We start from the raw sequence: 23,955 nt of genomic DNA on the forward strand, positions 1-23,955 counted from the left end.
TTTGCCAATGGATTGCTGCTGGATCTGTTAACTGATCACGACTGAACATGTGAACATTCACAGATTAGGCTAACCTCAGTCCCCCCACCACTGATTGGCAACTTCCTGTGTGCTCACAAAATCTAGTCATGCAAGCGAGTGTGAGCGTGGAAAAACACAACCTTCAAATTTTATTATGGACGGTGACAGGGCTGGCGTCACCACATTGCCAAATGCCTCGGCCCTGGACAGATGGGGGCCCCCCCGATTGCCGACGAGAACACCAGCACGCTATGGGGGCCTGGATCCAGTGCCAGCGCAGTGCCCCGCACCACACCTTAAACAGTTTCAAATACTCACCTCTACCCGTTCCACGCTGCTCCGTTCTCTTCAGTGCTTTCTGACTCTGTACAGAGGGCACGACCAGGTCACTACCACTCACCCTCTGTGCAGTGAGTTAGAAGATGCTGAGGAGGTTGCAGCAGAGGAGACCGGAGCAGTGGGGAATGGGGAGAGGCGAGTATTTGATTATTTTCTTTATGAATGGAGAATTATATGGGCCCATTATACTGTATGGGAGGACAAAAAAACAAAACATGCATGCTGCTTTCAAAGCTTACCAAAGACTCTGGCTACAAAACCTAGAGGGAACTGTGAAGCAAACATGGTGAGAAACCAAGGTGCGGCATACAGACTGGGACCGATCTCATACTCTTCTAGGTGGTTGTACAGGTCTCTGTGGTAGTCGTGAAGCAGTCGAGAAAGTTGGTACATCTGGATCTAAGCAAGAGGTGGGAAAAAAAAAAAAGTAGTAAGTGACATCTCGTAAGGCTCTTTCTAAGAACAGTATGGAGTTGGGTTTAGTATGTGTTCTTAGGGGAATTGCAAAGGAAATTAAAACATTAATAACAAATCAGTCAGTAATGTTAACAAGTCAATGGTTGTCAGTCATCAACATTACATGACTTCAATGAATGCGATCATAAAATCAATATAACAATACACAACTAAACATCAGAACGCATTCTTACAAAGTGGTTACATAAACCTCAAATGGACGGGAGGTCGTCCACGTACAACTCACATTCCCTTCTTATAATGAGATGTTAATGGGAGTTCTAGATTTACAGCGAGACAGTTATTTTTCTAGTTTCCATGCTACTAAACTAAACTATTGTCATACATGAAAGCCAAATGGCAACTATCAAACAAGCACCGAAGTAATAAGTAATAAAATCATGATTTTAGTACAAAAAAACAAAAAAAAAATACAAACATGATAATAAAATGATGAGAACTCAAATAAAAGACATTCCACCTTGTGGCGCTATATAAAAGTAAAATAAATATTTGCACTTTACATCGTATTAGTAATGACCCAAAGGGTGTATTCCTATCATGTGATTTGTACTATAAAAGCAACAAGCAATTTAATTATTTTTTATTTATTTACACAGAATTTTTTCCCCCATTCTGTAGTTTTCTAGTATTACATTTTATCCATCAAATGGGTTTAGTATTCTAACATGATTGTTAATCTGATAAAATAAAATCATCATTTCATTGGGCTAAATCTTTAACTTATCTAATTTTGTTGGGGTCACAGATGAAAGCAAAGTTATCCTCCATAATGAGATTCAACTCTACAATATGGAGAGATCAGTGACCAGGGACATTTTTAAACATGTAATGTTCAGACACCAGAGCTCAGATGATTATGAGCATTTCAGTTTATTATTTAATAGGATTCTCAACTTTATGGGTAAATTGTAGCAATCAGCTCCCAATACAATTTTTTTTTTGGCAAAAAGGACAAAACCCAGGAATATAATTATCTAGAGATTTAGTGAAGGGGAAGCTGCTAAGTTTACATTTTTTTTTAAAACATAGAATTTTTCTTCCCACTCTTTTGAACACGGATTTATCTTAAAATAGTGATGTAACCATCTAACACAAACTGCAATTGACTAGTGATGAGAGAGTATACTCGTTGCTCGGGTTTTTCCGAGCATGCTCGGGTGATCTCTGAGTATTTGTAACTGCTCTGAGATTTAGTTTTTGTTGACGCAGCTGCTAGCCAGCCTGAGTACATGTGGGGGTTGCCTGGTTGCTAGGGAATCCCCACATGTATTCAAACTGTCAATCAGCTGTAAATCTTGCAGCTGAGGCAAGGAAAACAATCTCCGAGCAGTTACAAATACTCGGGAGATCACCCGAGCGTGATCAGAAAAACCCGAGCAACTAGTATACTCACTCATCACTACATTGACTGACACATACTAAAACAATTAAACTTTCTATTAATGGGTTATTTAGGCCTAAGCAAGTTAACGTTTATCCACTGTGAAGCCCCCAATACTTTTTGGATAGCAGAAGGCTGAATGATGGCTTGACCTGCAGCTATCTCGCTAGGGTCTCCAATATACAGGAAAGCTCGCTCTGCCAAGTGCTACTGTGTGCTCCAAGAGAACTGCTACCAAACATCTCTGGCACTAGGTTGCCTCTGGAGGACATAAGGAAATGGATGTTCGAAATAGACATGCTGGGTCCTTCTGCCCCACAACATTCTCAGGTAAGAGTCGGAAGCCCCCTCTTACACATTACATTGTTCTGGTGGCTTATCTCACAGAGAGCAAAAAGATTCATCTGAAAATGGACATGTCCAATCCTGATCACATGGTGTCGGAAGTAGGATCTGGAGGCCCACACACACACACACACACACACACACACACACACACACACACACACACACAATCATCAGCATTTTCTGCCGTAGTTAGTCTAAGGGTACCGTCACACAGTGGCATTTTTATCGCTACGACGGCACGATTCGTGACGTTGTAGCGATATCTTTACGATCTCGCAGTGTCTGACACGCTACTGCGATCAGGCACCCAGCTGAGAATCGTACGTCGTAGCAGATCGTTTGAAACTTTCTTTCGTCGCTGGATCTCCCGCTGTCATCGCTGGATCGTTGTGTGTGACAGCGATCCAGCGATGCGTTCGCTGGTAACCAGGGTAAACATCGGGTTACTAAGCGCAGGGCCGCACTTAGTAACCCGATGTTTACCGTGGTTACCAGCGTAAAAGTAAAAAAAAACAAACAGTACATACTCACCATCTGATGTCCGTCAGGTCCCTTGCAGTCTGCTTTCCGCTCTGACTGTCTGCCGGCCGGAAAGTGAGAGCAGATCACAGCGGTGACGTCGCCGCTGCGCTCTGCTCTCACTGTACGGCCGGATCTCAGTCAGAGCAGGAAGCAGACGGCAAGGGACCTGACGGACATCAGATGGTGAGTATGTACTGTTTTTTTTTTTTTACTTTTACGCTGGTAACCACGGTAAACATCGGGTTACTAAGCGCGGCCCTGCGCTTAGTAACCCGATGTTTACCCTGGTTACCTGGGGACTTCGGCATCGCTCCAGCGCCGTGATTGCAACGTGTGACCGCAGTCTACGACGCTGGAGCGATAATCATACGACGCTGCGACGTCACGAATCGTGCCGTCGTAGCGATGTAAATGGTACTGTGTGACGGTACCCTAATGAGTAAGGGGGCCTTTGGAGACGGATCAAAGGACATAGGGTCCTTATTCTGGCAGTCTCGCTTGGATCTCCTCTGACCAAGATACAGGTCAGGAAGAACTGAATAGAGGTCCATTCAAAATCTACAGCGCAGAGAATACGAGTCAAGCCAAATGCAGAGCTCTGCCATATTAGTTAGTGCTATGGACCAGAAAGGAGCAGTGGATCCGTGCACGACCGGTCGCCTCATTTAACTTCCTCTACAGGATAAGTGATAACGGGAGGAATGAGAATCTGAATTTATTACAATTGCTTGCATTTGCTGGTACCTGTAAGGTGACCATATCCGGCCGGTACTGCTTCCGTAAGCCCATGTCATACATCAGAAACTTCAGCAACTTAAAAGCATCCTCTTCGCTCATGTGTAGCAGAAGAACCCCAGCGACAAAGCTGAGCCCTTGGCAGTATCCGACTTCAGGATCGAGCAAGGAATAGGCCTTTAAGATATTGTAGAGTGACAGCTGTCCTGCTCCCAGCTGGGCCGAGAAGTACGGGTGTGTGGGGAAGGTGCGACCTGGAAAAACAATGGAGGTTAGCAAGGTTCACCTAAATTTATTTGAATTGCTATCAAGGCTGGTCAAATAAAACACAAATCTTTTGAAGCCGCTTTATCTTCTTGAGTAAAACTTTCAACACCAATTACTAGGTAAATAACATAAAATCAACTTGCCATTGGCCCCATGAATTATGGTCTGAGGTAAAGAAAGTGATCCACTTCATAAGGTTCCCTGCTGCACATCAGATAAAGAATTTATAAAATAACTAAGCTATCTTTACATCCGACAAATGGTGTATTACACTGATCATTTTCCTGGTTCTGTGCAGACATGGAATGTGCAAATATTACAAGACTCCACAGCGATACCTACTGGTGACCGGCCGCACTGACAAGTATTGCCTCCACACATACGGGTACAAAGTCTCCATCCAAATGGCCCTACCTCTTGGTGTAGCCTTGGTCCAGTCAGAACCAGGACCTTCTGATAAAATTGTGCTACTGACCGGAGAATGTGCAGGCAGGGGGTATTTCAGATACATTTTTGCGTAATAGCTTTGTGGTCTTTTACTGGGGCGAGTGGTAGAAACCACCACATTACTTATCTGAATATTAAAGCTCCCACACACACTAGAAAAACCCACCAATATGGGCAGGTTATGTACTCTTCCTCTCTGAAGAGGCAAGTTGCATTTTTTAATTTCCCCAGAGTAGCATTTTTTTTTTATTAATGAATAAGAGGTGTTGGTAGGGAAACGAAGAAACCAATGATTGGTGAATGATTACCTGGAATTAAGCATGCTGGGACTAGCTCCTGTAAGTTAAATCATTGCTGCATTGACACTTTAGAGGGAACTTGGAGACAGGAGGGGAAGAGGCAGAGACTATTGTGGGCAGGCAATGTACCGGGGAGTATAGGACTGGAGGAATATGAGCATATACTCTGCTGTACTCCCCCATCCATCTCTGCACAGACGTGAAGCACAGAACTGGGAAGGGTTCTTGTAAAGGTAAATGAAGCGTGCTTACAGCAACCCTCTTAGTAAACACTACCCCACCCTGGAGTGGCAGGAATGCTGCGACAGTAATGCTGTTCCAATAGAAGGTTACAGTTCCTGTTAGAAAGCCATGACATCTCCTGAGCATTGGAAGCCGTGCAAAAATATATAATGAAAAATTTGTGTGGATCCAAGAAACATGTGACCTTAATAGACATCATATTACCCCTGATTCTCTGTAAAGGTGGCAGAAAAAAAAAAAATTTTCTTCTGGGTTAAGATTTCATTTGTTTCTTTTCTGGTTTCCAAGACTTGAAATCACATCCCAGCACAGGCTTTCATCAGATCTAGGTTGGGATTTTTTTTTAGAAACTTGGGGTAAACATTACTACGTAAATTATGGCGATCATCATGTAGAAAAATACTTCATTTGTTTTTACTTTTTAAAAGAAAAAAAAATTTGGAGTTACGGTATGTCCCTCTTGGATTTTGGCAAATAAAGACCCACAGAAATGCACACTACAAAAAAGACTTTACAATTGATAAAAAGGGTAGAGTTTCTCCTTGTGCAGACCACCAATTCGTATATAAAGTTCTATAGGCCAGGCAATGCTCCCCCGAAGGGGGGAAAAACCCAAACAAAATATGCAACTCAGCTTCAAAAAAAGACTGATGAATTGTGACAGTGCGCGATATGCATGCTATCAGTTCCCCGGTATTCCCCATGCTAGTTAGTGATCACTTGACCACATGCCGATCCAGCGATGACAGCGGGTGATCAGCGACCAAAAAAAGGTCCTGATCATTCCCTACGACCAGCGATCTCCCAGCAGGGGCCTGATCGTTGGTCGCTGTCACACATAACGAGATCGTTAAGCGGGATCGTTGCTACGTCACCAAAAGCGTCACGTTGCAACGATATCGTTAACGAAATCGTTATGTGTGAGGGTACCTTTAGACTTCGACACCACCCCCCCCCCTTCCCCCCGCCAACTCATTCTTTTCCTCCCCTCTACCTCTCCGTCTCATGTGATTGTTTTTATAAAATAAGATCTATATTCTTTCTTTTATGGTCATCATTGTGGTGTTCTGACTGTTGGCTATTTCACTGAAATTCAATAAAAATGTAAATGAGAAAAAAATATATATATATGTCCAAAAGTAGGTGGACAGTATGTGTAATAGGGTTATTAAGGGGGAGATTTATCAAACACATGGTGTTAAGTGAAATTGACTCAGTCGCCCTTAGCAACCAATCAGATTCCACCTTTCATTTTCCAAAGAGTCTGAAGAATGAAAAGTGGAATCTGATTGGTTGCTAAGGGCAACTGAGTCAGTTTCACTTTACACCATGTTTGATAAATCTCCCCCTTCATAACCGTATTACACATAGTGTTCACCTACTTTTGGACCATCTTGCATATAAAGTACAGAGCAAAAGTTTGGACACCTTTCTCATTTAAAGTTTTTTCTGTATTTTCATGACTATGAAAATTGTACATTCACACTGAAGGCATCAAAACTATGAATTAACACATGTGGAATTATATATTTAACAAAAAAGTGTGAAACAACTGAAAATATGTCTTATATTCTAGGTTCTTCAAAGTAGCCACCTTTTGCTTTGATGACTGCTTTGCACACTCTTGGCATTCTCTTGATGAGCTTCAAGAGGTAGTTACCGGGAATGGTTTTCACTTCACAGGTGTGTCCTGTCAGATTTAATAAGTGGGATTTATTGCCTTATAAATGGGGTTGGGACCATCCGTTGTGTTGTGCAGAAGTCTGGTGGATACACAGCTGATAGTCCTACTGAATAGGCTGTTAGCTGCTTTTTCTTGCCATAATACAAATTCTAAAGAAAAACGAGTGGCCATCATTACTTTAAGAAATGAAGGTCAGTCAGTCCGAAAAATTGGGAAACTTTGAAAGTGTCCCCAAGTGCAGTAGCAAAAACCATCAAGCGCTACAAAGAAACTGGCTCACATGAGGACCGCCTCAGGAAAGTAAGACCAAGAGTCACCTCTGCTTCTGAGGATGAGTTTATCCGAGTCACCAGCCTCAGAAATCGCAGGTTAACAGCAGCTCAGAATAGAGACCAGGTCAATGCCACACAGAGTTCTAGCAGCAGACTCATCTCTGCAACAACTGTTAAGAGGAGACTTTGTGCAGCAGGCCTTCATGGTAAAATAGCTGCTAGGAAACCATTGCTAAGGACAGTGTCAGGACTCTGAACATTTTTTACCTTTTGTGCATTACTGCCCTTTTTCAAGATGGCGTCTTTGGTCTCATGTGCACTGTGTCTCCTGCTATAAAACTCCACCCCAGCCTTCAGTCTATGCTAGAGTATTCTGCCTTGCATCCAGCTCCTGACCTCTGATTACTCCCTGGCTATACACCTGCTCCTGTGAACCTGTGTGGTGATCCTGCTACTCAGCTATCCTCCTTCATCTGCTGTTCGTGTTTACTTCCATCTGCATTTGCTGGACATGTAAGCTGTTTCTGCTTTGCAATAACCTGAGACTATTAACCAGGACTCCCTGGTTGAGCCAAGATAAGATTTGAACTGCCTAATAAGCATATCTATCTGTGCCTGGATTAAGACAAGGATTTATTCTGGTCAAGTATCATCAATAACAACTGTGCTTCATAGACTTTCTGCTTGATTGCATTTTCCTCTGAAGTTTCCTATAGACTGCTAAGCTGCGTTTATTATTTGCACCAAGTGTTGTGGACTTGAGTTTCTCTCTGCACCTGTTTGAATCACCGTGTGATAATATAGACTTTACCACTTATAAAACTGTGTCCTGTAGTTGTCTTGTTCCACCCAAAGAGTCTCCTGAGTTATCCCCTATAATTATTACAGACAGGCAACAAGCAGAAGAGACTTGTTTGGGCTAAAGAACACAAGGAATGGACATTAGACCAGTGGAAATCTGTGCTTTGGTCTGATGAGTCCAAATTTGAGATCTTTGGTTCCAACCACGGTGTCTTTGTACGACACAGAAAAGGTGAACGGATGGACTCTACATGCCTGGTTCCCAGCGTGAAGCATGGAGGGGGAGGTGTGATGGTGTGGGGGTGCTTTGCTGGTGACACTGTTGGGGATTTATTCAAAATTGAAGACATACTGAAGCAGCATGGCTACCACAGCATCTTGCAGCGGCATGCTATTCCATCTGGTTTGCGTTTAGTTGGACCATCATATATTTTTCAACAGGACAATGACCCCAAACACCTCCAGGCTGTGTAAGGGCTATTTGACCAAGAAGGAGAGTGATGGGGTGCTATGCCAGATGACCTGGCCTCCACAGTCACCAGACCTGAACCCAATCGAGATGGTTTGGGGTGAGCTGGACCGCAAAGTGAAGTCAAAAGAGCCAACAAGTGCTAAGCATCTCTGGGAACTCCTTCAAGATTGTTGGAAGACCACTCCCGGTGACTACCTCTTGAAGTTCATCAAGAGAATGCCAAGAGTGTGCAAAGTAGTCATCAAAGCAAAAGGTGGCAACTTTAATGAACCTAGAATATAAGACATATTTTCAGTTGTTTCACACTTTTTTGTCAAGTATATAATTCCACATGTGTTAATTCGTAGTTTTGATGCCTTCAGTGTGAATGTACAATTTTCATAGTCATGAAAATACAGAAAAATCTTTAAATGAGAAGGTGTGTCCAAACTTTTGCTCTGTACTGTATAAATTAAATGTCCAAGCCAGAATTGTGTATTATTTCTAAAGCAAACAGATCAGAAAAGCAAATACATCATTTTGTTATATGTGACTGACATGAAATTATATCTCCAAGATTCTTCAATCATTTGTATCCTATCTGGCATGGGATTATAAAACCCCATTCACATGTGCAGCTGTAACAGGACACCTAGCTCAGTATGGGGGGGTGTCAAGCCTCAAAAGTGTGAGTGACCGATCTCATACCTTGAGCCAGGTAAGCTCAGAACAAAAGGCTTGCTTGCAAAATAGATACCATGTGTTATAACTGTCCTCTTGAGTCTGCTGTGATTTCATAGAGAGAATATGGACTTGTCGTACATCCTGGTCACACACTGGTTATCGTTTTTAGATCTGTGGACCAGACTGAACACATTTCAGGCCCGATCCGCTCGAACACCACAGAGTGGTGAGATGTATAGAATAGCTAGTAGGAGCAAGGTAGCAAAGCGGTGGTTGATCTCAACGCGTAGCAGGGGCCAGATCCGATGGTGCCAAAACCGCCTCCCTGGGACCGCCCATTAAAGAGTTATGACCCATCTTTGGTATTGAAGTTTTCAGCTGCTAGAGACAAGGGGAGGGGATTTAGGTTCAGCTCAGAGGGCAGGAGGGGACTGACCCAAAGGCTAGCGTAAGGACATGTGGCCTGTCTCTCTTATGTAAGCAACTCACTTCGAAGTTGGGGGCCACGTCGAGAAACGTGCTGTGAAGGACCTAGGAACCAGCTGGCAGCCCATGCCCCCTGCGGCCCAGCACACACATGGTCGAACTTCAACCCGTAAATTGATATGATCTATCCTTGGTAGGCTTTGCAAAGGGCCTCACCCACAGTTTCATATTTAACCATTGTTTGCTTGGCCCGCTAACTCAGTGTTATCCCTCATTGTATACATCAAGCTTTGGTCGAAATAACATACATTTTGCATTGATATGTAATGTTATACATTTGTCTCGTTTCGCCAGACTTGCTTTTTGGAATGTGCAACAATGAACCTTACATACAGTTATAAAAAAAAAAAAATGCAATAGTCCCCAGCCGATGTGAAATATCTGCAGTCATGTAATATTTGTCTTACCAGACCAATGCCCAAACCCCATAACCTCCCTGTCCAGCATTACTGAAGGGGGGCTTAATTGTCTCCTCTCCAAATCGCACTTCCCCACCTGTGTGCTCGACCCCATCCCACCTCCTCCCCAACCTGACCGCCACTCTTATCCCATCCCTAACCCACCTCTTCAACCTATCACTAACTTCTGGCACCTTCCCTTCTGCTTTCAAACATGCCACAATCACGACTATCCTAAAAAAGCCAACCCTCGACCCAACTGCTATGTCCAGCTATCGCCCAATATCGCTGCTCCCATTCGCTTCCAAACTCCTGCAGCAGCACATCCACACTGAACTTTCCTCCCACCTCTCATCTAACTTGCTGTTTGACAATCTACAATCTGGTTTCCGCCCCCACCACTCAACTGAGACAGCCCTGACCAAAATTACTAAAGACCTACTTACAGCCAAAGCTAACGGACAATACTCTGTACTACTCCTTCTAGACCAGTCCTCTGCTTTCGACACAGTTGACCACTGCCTCCTACTACAGATCCTCTCATCCTTTGGCATCAAATGCCTCGCCCTATCCTGGATCTCCTCATACCTTTCCAACCGCACATTCATCGTCTTCCACTCCCACACTACCTCCTCATCCCACCCGCTCTCTGTTGGAGTCACCCAAGGCTCTGTTCTAGGACCCCTAATCTTCTTAAGCTATACATTTGGCCTGGGACAACTCAAAGTCCCATGGATTCCAGTACCACCTTTATGCTGATGACACTCAGATCTATCTTTCTGGCCCAGACGTCACCCCTCTGCTGTCCAGAAACCCAGAGTGTCTATCAACCATATCCTCCTTCTCCTCTCGCTTCCTCAAACTCAATGTGGACAAATCTGAACTCATCATCTTTCCTCCATCTCATAGATCTTCCTTACCTGACCTATCTATCGCAATTAACGACATCACGCTTTCCCCCTCATACTGGAAGTCCGCTGCCGGAGTAACCCTTGACTCTGCCCTGTCCTTCAAACTGCACATCCAAGCTCTTTCCACCTTCTGTCGCCTCAAGCTCAAAAATATCTCCAGAATCCGTCCTTTCCTCAACCGTCAATCTACTAAAATGCTTGTGCATGCCCTCATCATCTCCCACCTTTACTACTGCAACATCCTTTGCTGTGGCCTCCCTGCTAACACCCTTGCACCTCTCCAGTCCATCCTTAACTCTGCTGCCCAACTAATTTATCTCTCTCCTTGCTACTCCTCCGATTCCCCCCTCTGAAAATCTCTTCACTGGCCCCCATTCCCCCAGCATATCCAGTTCAAATTACTAATACGGACCTACAAAGCCATCCATAACCTGTCTCCTCCATATATCTCTGAACTAATCTCACGATTTCTTCCCTCACGTAATCTCTGGTCCTCCCAAGACCTCCTTCTCTTCTCCACACTTATTCGCTCCTCACCCAACCACCTCCAAGACTTCTCCCGAATATCCCCCATCCTCTGGAATTCTTTGCCCCAACACATCCGACTATCAACCACATTCGGATCCTTCAGATGGAACCTGAAAACCCACCTCTTCAGGAAAGCCTACAGCCTGCACTGATCTCGCTGCCTCCTCATCACTACAGAAGCTACCGCCTCACCAACATCAGAGCTCCTGCAACCCTCGACCTACTGTCTCCTTCCCCACCATCCTGTAGAATGTAAGCCCGCAAGGGCAGGGTCCTCGCCCCTCTGTATCAGTCTGTCATTGTTAGTTTGCTTACTGTATGTGATATCTGTAATTTGTATGTAACCCCCTTCTCATGTACAGCACCATGCAATCAATGGTGCTATATAAATAATAAATAATAATAATAATAATAATAATAATAATAATGAACCTCACATTACAGCCATTTTTAAAAGAAAGAAATTTAAAAAGGCATCCATCAAACATTGATAACAGGTAAGAAGTTATTAACCCCATAGGACACTCGATTAAACCTCACTTCTGTCTCATGCATATTATTAATTTTTGGAAACTAACAGAAAACTAAGCATTGCCGATGACCCTGCAAACACTCAAATATCGCTGCATTTTGCCATTTTTGAGGATTTTGGTCCATAGGGACATGAGAAGCTATAATGTATTCAAATGGACAGCCAAAAAGTTTTTTTTTCCCTTTTTCTACTCTTGCTATTCTAAGTGATGGAAACCCAAAGAGAACCTCCAGTGGAGGCTCAGGGTGCACTTCGAAATTAAGCATTACCTGCACGCAAAGATGGATTTCAGTCTCAGCCATTGCAGTGCTGTGATGGGTATAACTCAATACATGGCCAATACCCAGTAGCTCAGGTCGCTTTTTTTTTTGCCCACCTCTAGCTGCCACATACAGACAGGTATCCTCATTCATGAGTAACTGGGATGGAAATTATCCTTTTATGAAAAAATAAAATGACAAAAAAAAAAACAACTTACCTAGGTCAATAAGAATTGCGTGTTGTTGAGTGGTCAGCTGCTTTAACAGCTCTTTATAGGGAACATCTTTTATGGGGCTTCTGCTGGGCATCTGGTGTCTCAAGAGATACTGTTCTGCTAAAAACTTCCAGATTTCTCCTCGATGATAGCGAGGGACACCTGATAATAAATAGAAGGCATTTAAAAGCTGTTGTAATAGTAACATAATAAATAGTTTCTTACACTGAAGATTAAAAGGGCTTGTACCAAGTTGGTAAGATACCGGTAATTCCTATTCATACAGACATATCTATAGATAACTAATTTTTCTATGTGTGTACCCCCCAGATATATGGATAGGTGAGAAGTTTAACTTACGAACTTAAAAAAAAAAACGAAAAAAAAACCACACACACACACACCTTTAAAAAGGGTTTGCCCAGATGGCCATAATGGAGCCAAACGATCCATACTTTTACCGGTTCCACAGGAAGTTATGGTGTTGTGGTCATTACAATAATACTAAAATACGGCCAATTGAACTGGGCCGTTCAATAAATCAATATAAGCAAGAGCCAGCAGTCAGGGAGGACAGCAAGATTTCAGTTTAAGTTCATTATATTGCAATTCATTTCACAAACTTTTTCTACTTGGTTATAAAAAAGAATTAAAAACAAAAAATAATAAAAAAAACCCAAACAAACACACCTTAATCGCTTGATACAGAAACGCAAAACATCTCTTCGTACACCATCAATGAGGTATACTTACCATTTAAAGGGCCCTTCCACTAATAGAACAACCTCTTCCTCAATTACAATAATCCCCCACCTAGAATAAGAACACCATACACTCACCTCCGGTGTTCAGCGATGTTGGCGCCAGATTTCTTAGGGGTTGCATGATGACGCTACGTCATGCAAGTACTGCAGCAAATCAATGGCCGCTAATTGGCAGATTTATTTTAGTTGCTTCCAGACGTCCGTTTTGTCCAAAGTTTAGTCTGAGTGAAGTGGCCCAATATCGGCTGCAGTCCTCACATGGCATACCAACACGCGAGCCTCAGCCCCGATGTCACTGGAATGGCACCAGCGGCGAGTATAAGGTGTTTCTATTCTACATGGGGGAATATTGTATTTCAGAAGAAGAGGTTGTCCAAGTAGTGCTCAACCCCTTTAACTTACAAACTTAAAAAGTTAGGGAAAAAAATTCTTAAAAAAACATAACTAAATTGAAGTGGTACATTTTCTGAACAGATAGCATGTACTTGCTCAATAAACATTGTAAGAGGCAACTTGTCACTTGAATATGACACTAATTTGCCCCCACCAAGTTACAACACAAAAAAAATCCAATTAATCTGGGGCATGAAATATCTTACCAGTGACAAGTGATCTAGTTGAGCCTCCCACCGTAGACTATGCAACAAACAGCACTAGGCTATTAGTGAATACTACACAGGCATAACACAGAAGCGTTTTACACACATTTTGATCAAAGTGTGTGAGCCCATTTGCCAGCGATAAGTATTCGCTTTCAGATAAGGCCAGGAAACAAAAATTCACCTCGGTTTATGCCAAGTTAAGTGGGGAGGAAGAGGAGCCATTTATACTTTGATCTAATTAAAAGTCTTGGAAAGTTGTGAGAACAGGGTCCACGGACTTTGGAAGTCGATTTGCAGAACCCTGGTGCAACAGCCACGTCAGTATTCCATGGCCACCTGAGGGAACCCAGCAAAACCACCTCCAACCAGCTGGAATTCCTATGGATTTGTGGGTCAGGTGCAACATCATTGTTGAGGTGACACCATCACGATGGGCCTGTAAATCAGAAGAAGCGCTGGGGATTCTGGCAGGTAGGAGACAGTTTGGATGGGCCCTCATCAAATGGTCATGGGATACTGACTAGACCATAGACCTGCAATAAATACACTTGGTTAAAGCTAGAGATGAGTAATTTATTAAATAAAAATATAGCATCTACACATTTACATCAGTGGTTTTGCACTGCATATTCAGAAGGGTTATGTACGGTATATAAGCCTGTAAATGAGAGGAGAAGTGTGCTGGTGGCAGATCTAGGACACCTTCCCTTTATTGTTTAGTAGACATTGCTCACGATTACCTTGCCCAACAGCAGCATGAATCTTTTCCATATCAGCCTTAATTTTTGCCCTTCCAGGGGTGTTCAGCATTTTTTCCCACACTAGGGTCACGTCTTTAAGACAGGGTGTGATTTCTTCATAGTCGAGCTTCAGACGCTTATTTTGCAAGTCATTTTCTGAGGCTTTGTAAAACATGAAGAGAAAAACAAAACCAGTGAATACCGACGGCTGTCTTGGCCTGTCCAGCTTCTTGTCTTTTGCGCTCTTAGATGTTACACAGACAAGAGTATTCATTAATTTTACTCACATGAATATATCCATCAGTTCCACAGGACTTCACAGACACTGTCCGCATTGGGGATCACAGTCTAAATTCCCCATCAATATGTGGGAGGAAACTGAAGAATTCACACAAATATGGGGAAAACCATACTAGTTCTCTGAATAGGTTTCCTTGGTGGGATCTGAAGCCTGGACCCAGCTCTGCAAAGTAATGCAAACCACGGACCACCGTGCTGCCCATACATAATACAAGGCATGTACCACCACCACCCGGCCCATTCAAAATGGTTAGATAAGATATGTTATTCCGTAGAATGTAAGTCCGCAAGGACAAGGTCTTCTCCCCTCTGTACTAATCTCTCATTGCAAATTTGCTTACTGTAAACGATATCTATAACTTTGTATGTAATAATAATAACAATAAAGTTTAATTTATAGGCTGGAGTTACCGTGAAGCTGGAAAATGCAGATGCATTCATCCTTCCAAAAGACTTGGCCACCTTGGATCCTAATATTTGGCTTGGATGCTAAATTGACAACCACTAACCACACTCAGCCCTCCCCTTTTCCTTCCTCCATCACCAGTTCCATTATCCATTCCTACTCCTTCCTATGGACACTTGGTCTTCCTGCGATTCTCCTCTCTATTGCTTGATGGAATTATCTATTTCATAATAACGCAATCGTTCCAGTTTATTCACTTTCTTGTTGTTTAGAACGCTTTAATTTGGCTTTTGTACCACCCAATCCCTTTGATTCACTTGTCTTGCTTGTAATTTTATGGCTATAGTATGCGTTATTACTTTATATATCCAATAAAAAATTATAATAACACAAGATGGGTAAAAAAAAAAAAAAAAAAAAAAAAAAAAACTACACAATGTTCTCTAAGAAATCAAAGCTCTGCAGAAAAGGAGAGGAGAGGTTGTACAGAGATGTTCTCTGCTAAGTGCAAAACCGAGCTGTCCACTTTGGACAAGTTAGTGAAAGCCATTCTTTGCAGTTGCACTGGCATGTGCAGATTTAAGAGGCTATAACCTCTAAATTAACATGGAAAACACAGATTTCAAACACCATATTGGGAAATGCTAACCCAGAGAATAGATTTTTGCTTCAACATGAGAGAAAGTGGATAAATCAGATGTTCTATAGTCATGCGATATAAAACCCACTGAATTTCTCATACATTGGGAAATATAAGACCAGGAGAGTCACAAATGTGTCACCCACACTGATCAGATATTTTCCTGCTATAACGCAACCAGACGTAAACATTTTATGGGGCTAAGCAGCCCAGCTCTGTATACTGTAGTGGCCGCTGCCGAGAACTGCAGATCAGCTCATACTAAAGTGATAAAGAGGTGAACTGTTTGGTCCCTTTAAACATTTCCCGCTGGCCTTTTCTTTGACTTAAAAATTATCTAAAATTCATAACTAAACATTTTCCATATCTTGTCGACAAATTTGTAAGCAAAACTTAGGGATTGTATTTGTCTACTCCTATGACATGTTAAAGACGGAGCTAGCCATCCACACAATGACCTCACACATATACTAAGCATAAATTCTGCTCAAGATATTGCGTTACAATAGCTGGCTGTACAAATTCTCCTTGTATCGCTGTGGTTTTCACACCTCAGATTGGCAGCTGAGCTCATAGAGAACTTAAAGAGATTAAAGGCTGAAAGAAGGGAACAGAAATGGCTTCTGCAAACATTTAAAAAAACAAAAACATTCAAACAATTCTTATGCCCTCCTACCCATACACAAGGCGAATGTTGGCCTGACCACTCCCCAACTGATTGTCAGGTGAGAGGCTCATCAGGTATGTCCGATCTCAGACCGACAAAAGCTTTGTTCTCTTGAAGACAAGCTACCAGAGAGAAGAAGTTTAGCGACAGCTCTCTCAAACATCTACTGAACGAGTGCTTCAGAGTATGGGGGAGACTGCCAAGATGGCAGACGGACGACAACCATCTAATCTAGAAGAAGCAGCATCAATACAGAAGTAGTATTCCTCTGTTCATGTTACTAGAGGGCACCAAAAACAACATTTAAAGGTCAACTTTATAAGAACGATTTCGTTTTTCACCTGTCAAAATTACTAAAGACAATACTTCTTAACACAAAAAAGGTCTGCTAGCCAAAAATGACATTATAAGGCCTAAATCACATCTTTCATGTTCTATGTGCAGATGTTAATTGTCCACTACCCCGACTTAGTACCTAATTTTGCCATAAATGCTTAAAAAAAGCCTCCAAATAACCCCATAAACCTTTTCTGACTAGTTTCATGTTTTATGCCTTTTTGCTTCTAGTTCTGTGCCCTGTCACCAGCTCTGTTGTCATAGCACTCATTTCCTCTTCAGAATCCTCTGCTCACTTCTTAAATTTCCAATCATTCCTTGCGCTGGGCTGCAAGCCAGCAGTGAGCACAGACTTGTAACTTGTCAGACACACACAGTCCAGCAAAATACAGGACACTTTACAAGACACTGCACGGAATAGAAGTAATGCACAAAGCACCATTACACCAGCCCTAACAATAAAGATTAACACCTACACCCCTTCACTGGCATGGATGATGTTATGAATCAATGCATGGGAAGAGACCTGAATGTAAAGAATCTCTCCTCTATTAGTATAATGAAGACAACTGTTTACTAGACAACACCATACACCAAAGACTATTGCTTAAAAACAGCAACCTGATTAAATTGCCTCTTCAGTGAAAAAGAGGAGTTGAACTCTATAGCGCCACCTATAGGAAGTAGCGATCCTACAAGTCACAATCAACCCTTTAACGAGTCTTGCAATATAAGAGCCAAAAATTCGCAGACACTGTTTCAGGCTGTTAGCCCTCGTCAGTGCTGGTATGTCACTCTCCACAAGGAGAAACCTTACCCCTTAGACCCCAGTACAGAGCCTCTCACCTAGCCAAATCAGTTCTCATGCTTCGCACTGACGAGGGCCAACAGCCCGAAACACCGTGTCTGTGAATTGAGATACTGATTTGGCTTTTATCCTAAGTCATATTGCACGACTCGTTAAAGGGTTGATTGTGACTTGTAGGATCGCTACTTCCAACAGGTGGCGCTATAGAGTTAAGTCCTCTTTTTCTCTGAAGAGGTAATTTGCATGTTAAATTTCCCAGAGGAGCATTGCACAGCGAATAAGCCTCCTTACCTTGACCTACCAATAACTGAATATTTAAAAAGCACCTTGTCTAAAGTCATGGCCATCGCAGATTAAATGATAAAAATAAAATTGCAATATAGAACAAGATATAAAAATGGCACACTAGTAAGAGATCTCTATGTATTCATATTACACAGCAGGATGTACATACATTACACACAGTATCCAGCATTATGTGCACATGTATATACACCCTGCTGTATACATGCAGATAGGAGAGAGCTGGGTCTGCAGGAAAAGTTGGCAGCATTCACAGAAACAGAGCAAGCTCTCCCAAATGCAGCCTAGGCCACCTGCCAGGCAGGTCCCACACACCTCATCGGTTTTCAGAGGTTGGAAGGGAGGGAGAATCTAGGAAGCAGATGATTCTCAGAGATCATGGGGCCAAAAGAGCAGGTCAGGGTACATCATGCGGCCACCGGAGCAAATAACAGCTGATTGGTGGGCTGTCAAGTTTTGGACCCATCTATCTGGTATTGATCACCCATCCTCTCTGTGGAGGCTCTCCACTCAGGCCATGAGATAAGGATGGTGGCGAGCACCCTCTATCTGTAACTCCGCTAATTCACTATTAATTATAATAGAGTAAATGGGACTTTCTAAACCTATTAATTACCGGAACTACTTAAAGATGTGGCCTAGCTTGGTACTTCATTTTTTATTGACATTTCACCTCCGTATTTTAAAAGTTCCAATTGAATTTTAATGGCACTGTAATAACATGCACACAGTATAATGCCATGGTCAAAGTATTACATTTTTTTTTTCCTAAAGAAACCCAGTTTAGAATAGGGTCAGTCTTTCATGGATGAATAAATTCGTGCAGAAAGCAATATTGGAGGGGACAAAAAAAAAAAAAAAAAGTTAAAAAGGAAAAAATAGAAGAAAATAATGCAAGAGAAAAAGTGCTTATCACTGCGTGGTTAATCGCAAACCTTGTAACTTTTGGTTTTCCTTTTCCATCCTGAGAAGTAGAATTTGCTGTATTATGGCTTTTTTCCAAAGTTCTCTCAGTTCTTCTGGCGTGCGGTGTCTTAATGCTAATACAGGCCCAAATGGACCATCTTCACATACAGGCTGGAGAGGAGACCTCGGGGGGATATCGCCCACTTCTGAACGTTCTGTGGAATCAAAATAAAGTGCGTCTTAATTCACATCCTGAAGAGTTTTTCATTTTAGGCAATAGGTCACCAGCGACATTAGTATCAGTCAATGGAGGAAATATATTTAGCATGTAATGCCGGATGCACTGGCAATTAAGCTCTTGTCAGTGCCATCTCAAGGAAATCGTTAAAATATTACCTGTACAAGGTGTTTTGAAGGGGGGGGTATAGGAGCAAAAAGTAAAACGCGAGGAATTCGGAGCAGGATCATGGAAAACCGTAGACCGTACAGGAACATGAATACAAGGTGCACGGCAAATTGGGTCATCAATTCCTTAAAATATTTAACAAATCTTGGGCTTAAATTTTCCCCAGTTTTCCCGCTCCACTACCATTCTGTGGAGTGTTCATGATGGAGGCAACAGTAGAAGTGCGAATTGGAACTTTGAATGGCCAGAAAGTGGACCCATAAAAAGAATATCCATGTCCATTCTTTGCATCTATGCACTGTTTGCAATACTGCCACAATCTCTTGCCTATCAATAAAGAGAAGCAGGTAATTTCTCAGTTATTGGCACTTTGCTTGCCATTCATACCAAAAACCAAAGACACAAGAATCTTAAATGGCAGTAGGCTGGAGGAGAAGTGTGGGCCTGCGAGCTGTGTGTGGTTAGCAAACTATTACTCAATGTGGGAACCATAACACTAGCTAATATTTAACAATGGCGCTACCGGTAATGGACAAGAGGCATGCAGAGGTCACACTACACCATAAACACCATCATAGCTGTCTGCCTGGAACAGAGGGAAAAAGTGCAAACACGGTGAGAACCATGAACATTACATAAACAGGCGCGGCCAGACTCCGACGGTTTTATATGATCAGTGTACTTATCTTTATAATGCAGTGATTTTTTTTTATCTTGACCTGCTCAGACAACGTCACCATTGGCTGCGAATAGACATCAACATGAAGCAGGTGATCATGAAGAATTATAACATTATGATTTAGTCTGAGGCTATATGTCCACTTTGGCTGCGAGACAAGTCACGTGGCCAAAGATCACTCTGTTCAGCCGAATGGGTTGGATACAGCAACACGGAATTATCAAAAATATCCACTTTGTGACTTGGTTGTCGTGGCTGGGGTACCTTAGTGGTGGTAGTGCAACCCCATTCACCTGTAATGCAGCAGCTGCACAGAGCGATCTTTGGGCGTGTGACCGGCGTTGTGAACCAAAGTTGACATGTAGCTGCAGACATTTTTGAGAAGAAATAAGTACAATAACAGATGGCCCAAAAGTCATGTTATAATAACTTTTCTTGCATTAAAATTTTTTCTAAAAAAAAAAAAAAAAAGAAATCAGATTATATGTAATCCAACAAAATATGGAGAAATTCATGATGGAGCAATGAATAAAAATAAGACCCATTTTATCGAAAAAACAATCAATTGCGCTTACATTCGTCATTTTTAACATCAACCCTAAGGTGATCCCAGCAGCTGGGAATATCCTGGAGCTCACGGGAGAGGATTCTAAGGACGCGGAATTTACCATAAAAGATACAGGTAGTGCAGCAATTGAAGCTGCAAGATTTTGCAAGGCAAGAAGAGAATTTCATTATGGGTGACTAGGCCCACCTTCATCTAAACAGGGTTGTCAAAAAAAATCTGGGGGAGGGGATAATTTCGCAAAACCATTCAATTGGCCTCCATGCTCACCCAACTTTTACGGACATGATTTACAAAGCTAATTAAAAATTAATACCCAAAGAGTATAATTCATTGTTTATAAAAGAATAAATGAATTTTTAATACATAAAAGTTATTTTTTTAAATAGTCTAGTAACTTTTGTGTCACACTATATACAAATACACATGCATATATTTATTATACTTCCAACAAGGTCAACCAGGACAACAAGAAAACCAAAAAATTCTTTCGGATGAGACTCGTCAATGCATTTTGGTGGGTGTGGAAGGGTGAACAAAAATAAAATAAATAAAAGATATGGCATCCATATGGTATCCATTTAACAGATCCATTGAAATTATTAACCTGGGCCTTGCATAATCTTTTTAATTATTGAAGTTAAAATAAGGATGGCATGCGGATGTCAAGAAAGGACATTTGGATGGCATAAGTATGACAATTGGGATGTCCATTTTTCCGGATGAAAACTGACTTTCATATGCTTGTGTGAACGTAGCCTTAGACATACCCATACCAAGTCCAATTACAAGCATTGGCTGCTCTGGTTATGGCGTCTTGCCTTCGTTCGTTCTCAAAGTTAGGAATATGTAAATGTGAAAGGTGTTTTGTGGGCTATGGCAGCTCTACCAATGCTCACCCCCTGGAGCGGCACGGTGACACTAGACAACCAGTGGGTAAATATGGAGGAGCCATTTGTTTCTGTATAACCAATATAGGGCAGAAGAAATCTGGAGCATAAAAGACATTTATAGAATTCACTCCTTGAATTGTAAATTTTTGTCTCTAGCCAGGTAAAATTAGCAGCTCCATGACTTTTTATACATTAGGCATTTCTTCTAAACTGCAGAAAAAGTAGCTATGCACACAATGCGCTTCATGTCCAGTCTTGCAGTTCATGCAGATAGAAATACTTGGAAGTCCGGGATTTCTTCAGAAAACAAGCAAGTATTGATAAAGAGGAGATGATAATTAAAGGAGGTACATTTATTACAGCAGCTGCTCTCTGGAAGGCGAGTAAAACAAAGAGGCGTTTTGTGAGAGCCGCTTCTCTGCCAGTGCAGGTGATTATGTCAGCCATTTTTTAACCTGAGGCATTTTATACTTTCTTCATGGAAGCTGGAATGTGTGTGAACAACAGGTCATGTACAGCTTTTATACAATGACTGACAAGATGCTTAGCCTACACTCATAGCTGTCAATCAAGAAGGTACAGAAGATAGAGGAGACAAGATTTCTTAAAGAACATAATTATTAGGTATTCTTCAATTGACGCACACCGATAAGAAAAAGTAAAAAGTGGCCATACATGTTACTAACAAAAGAAGTTCTCTCTATAGTGCTCATACATCTAGAAAGAAGCTTGTTCGGCCGACAGCTGCCTAGCTCCTCCATACACATGGCTTGGCCTAGTGTGAGGAGAGAAGCATAAAGCCCACCATACTCTTTCGATGACAGACGAACATTCTTGGCTCTCCCCTACGCTAGAGTGCTCATTTGGCTAAACGCTCCCATGAACTCTGCGAGGAAACCATTGCCATTCATATTTGGTGGAGGCTTACAGTGGCATGCAAAAGCTTGGGCACCCCTGGTCAAAATTACTGTTGTTGTGAACAGTTAAGGAAGCTGAAGATAAAATGATCTCTAAAAAGGGCCAGAATCAAAAATATAATACAGAAAGTCACATTGTAGGATTTTTACATAATGAATTTGCATTTTATTGCATGAAAAATATTTGATACAATAGAAAAACAGAACTTAATATTTGGTAGAAAAACCTTTGTTTGCAATTACAGAGGTCAGACGTTTCCTGTAGTTCTTGACCAAGTTTGCACACACTGCAACAGGGATTCTGGCCCACTCCTCCATACAGATCCTTCAGTTTTCGGGGCTGTCGCTGGGCAACCGAGTTTCAGCTCCCTCCAAAGATTTTCTAATGGGTTCAGGTCTGGAGGCTGGCTAGGTCACTCCAGGACCTTGAATACTTCTTACAAAGCCACTTCTTCGTTGTCCTGGCTGTGTGTTTTAGGTCATTGTCATGCTGGAAGACCCAGCCATGACCCATCTTCAATGCTCTTACAGAGGGAAAGCCCAAATCTCGCCATACATGACCCCATCCATCCTCCCTTCAATACAGTGCAATCATCCTGTTCCCAGAAAAACACCCCCAAAGTATGATCTTTCCCCCACCATGTTTCACGGCTGGGATAGTATTCTTGGGGTTGAACTAATCCCGCTTCTTCCTACAAATACGGTGAGTGGACTTAATACCAAGTGTTCTACTTTGGTCTTAATCTGACCTCATGATGTTCTCCCATGCCACCTCTGGACCATCAAGATGGCCACTGGCGAATTTCACATGGGTCTGGACATGTGCTGGGGTGAGCAGGGGGACCTTGAGTGCCCTGCTGGATTTTAACCCATTACGGCGTAGTGTGTTACCAATGGTAACGTTCGAGACTGTGGTCCCAGCTCTCTTCAGGTCATTGACCAGGTCTTCCTGTTTAGTTCAGGGCTGATCCCTGACCTTTCCCCAAGAGGCAAGATACAGCATAGAGCCCCAATCTGAGGAAGAATGACAGAGTCTTGTGTTTCTTCCATTTTCTAATAATTGTGCAAACAGTTGTTGCCTTCTCACCAGGCTGCTTGCCTTTTGTCCTGTAACCCATCCTAACCTTGCGCAGGTCTACAATTGTGTCTTTAGACAGCTCTTTGGTCTTGGCCATGGTGGAGAGGTTGGCGTGTGATTGGGCGTGTGAACAGGTGTCCTTTATACAGGTAAAAAGTTCAAATAGTTGCAATAAATACAGGTAATCAGTGCAGAGTAGGAGGCTTCTTAAAGAAAAACTAACAGGTCTGTGAGAGCCAGAATTCTTGCTGGTTACTAGCTGATTAAATACTTACTAGCTATTGAACCCGTTCTACGCCCGGGTGGCGAGCATTTATATTGTTATATGGTCTCCATCCTGGTATGTGCTGCTCCCATCTTGCTCTCCCATCCTGTCATGTGCTGCTCCATCCTGCGCCCCCATCCTGTCATGTGCTGCTCCACCGTGTCATGTGCTGCTCCATCCTGCATCCCCATCCTGTCATGTGCTGCTCCACCGTGTCATGTGCTGCTCCATCCTGCGCCCCATCCTGTCATGTGCTGCTCCACCGTGTCATGTGCTGCTCCATCCTGCGCCCCATCCTGTCATGTGCTGCTCCACCGTGTCATGTGCTGCTCCATCCTGCGCCCCATCCTGTCATGTGCTGCTCCACCGTGTCATG

The 23,955-nt window shown here is 42.5% G+C and overlaps 1 protein-coding gene across 5 annotated transcripts in view; it reads right to left on the reverse strand.

Annotated features, from left to right (window-relative positions):
• Window positions 1–23,955, reverse strand: part of TBC1D1 (TBC1 domain family member 1) — a 241,174-nt gene that overhangs the window by 11,656 nt on the left and 205,563 nt on the right. For all 5 annotated transcript variants that reach the window (XM_077279915.1, XM_077279920.1, XM_077279916.1 and 2 more), the window contains 5 exons: window positions 18,806–18,991; window positions 14,411–14,572; window positions 12,308–12,466; window positions 3,836–4,080; window positions 600–759 (listed from right to left, as the gene is read on the reverse strand). In XM_077279915.1, the coding sequence (XP_077136030.1) occupies window positions 600–759; window positions 3,836–4,080; window positions 12,308–12,466; window positions 14,411–14,572; window positions 18,806–18,991 (912 nt within the window). The remainder of the gene's footprint in view (window positions 1–599; window positions 760–3,835; window positions 4,081–12,307; window positions 12,467–14,410; window positions 14,573–18,805; window positions 18,992–23,955) is intronic.

The sequence above is a fragment of the Ranitomeya variabilis genome, chromosome 1, assembly GCF_051348905.1.
Source record: "Ranitomeya variabilis isolate aRanVar5 chromosome 1, aRanVar5.hap1, whole genome shotgun sequence".
Lineage (NCBI taxonomy): Eukaryota > Metazoa > Chordata > Amphibia > Anura > Dendrobatidae > Ranitomeya > Ranitomeya variabilis.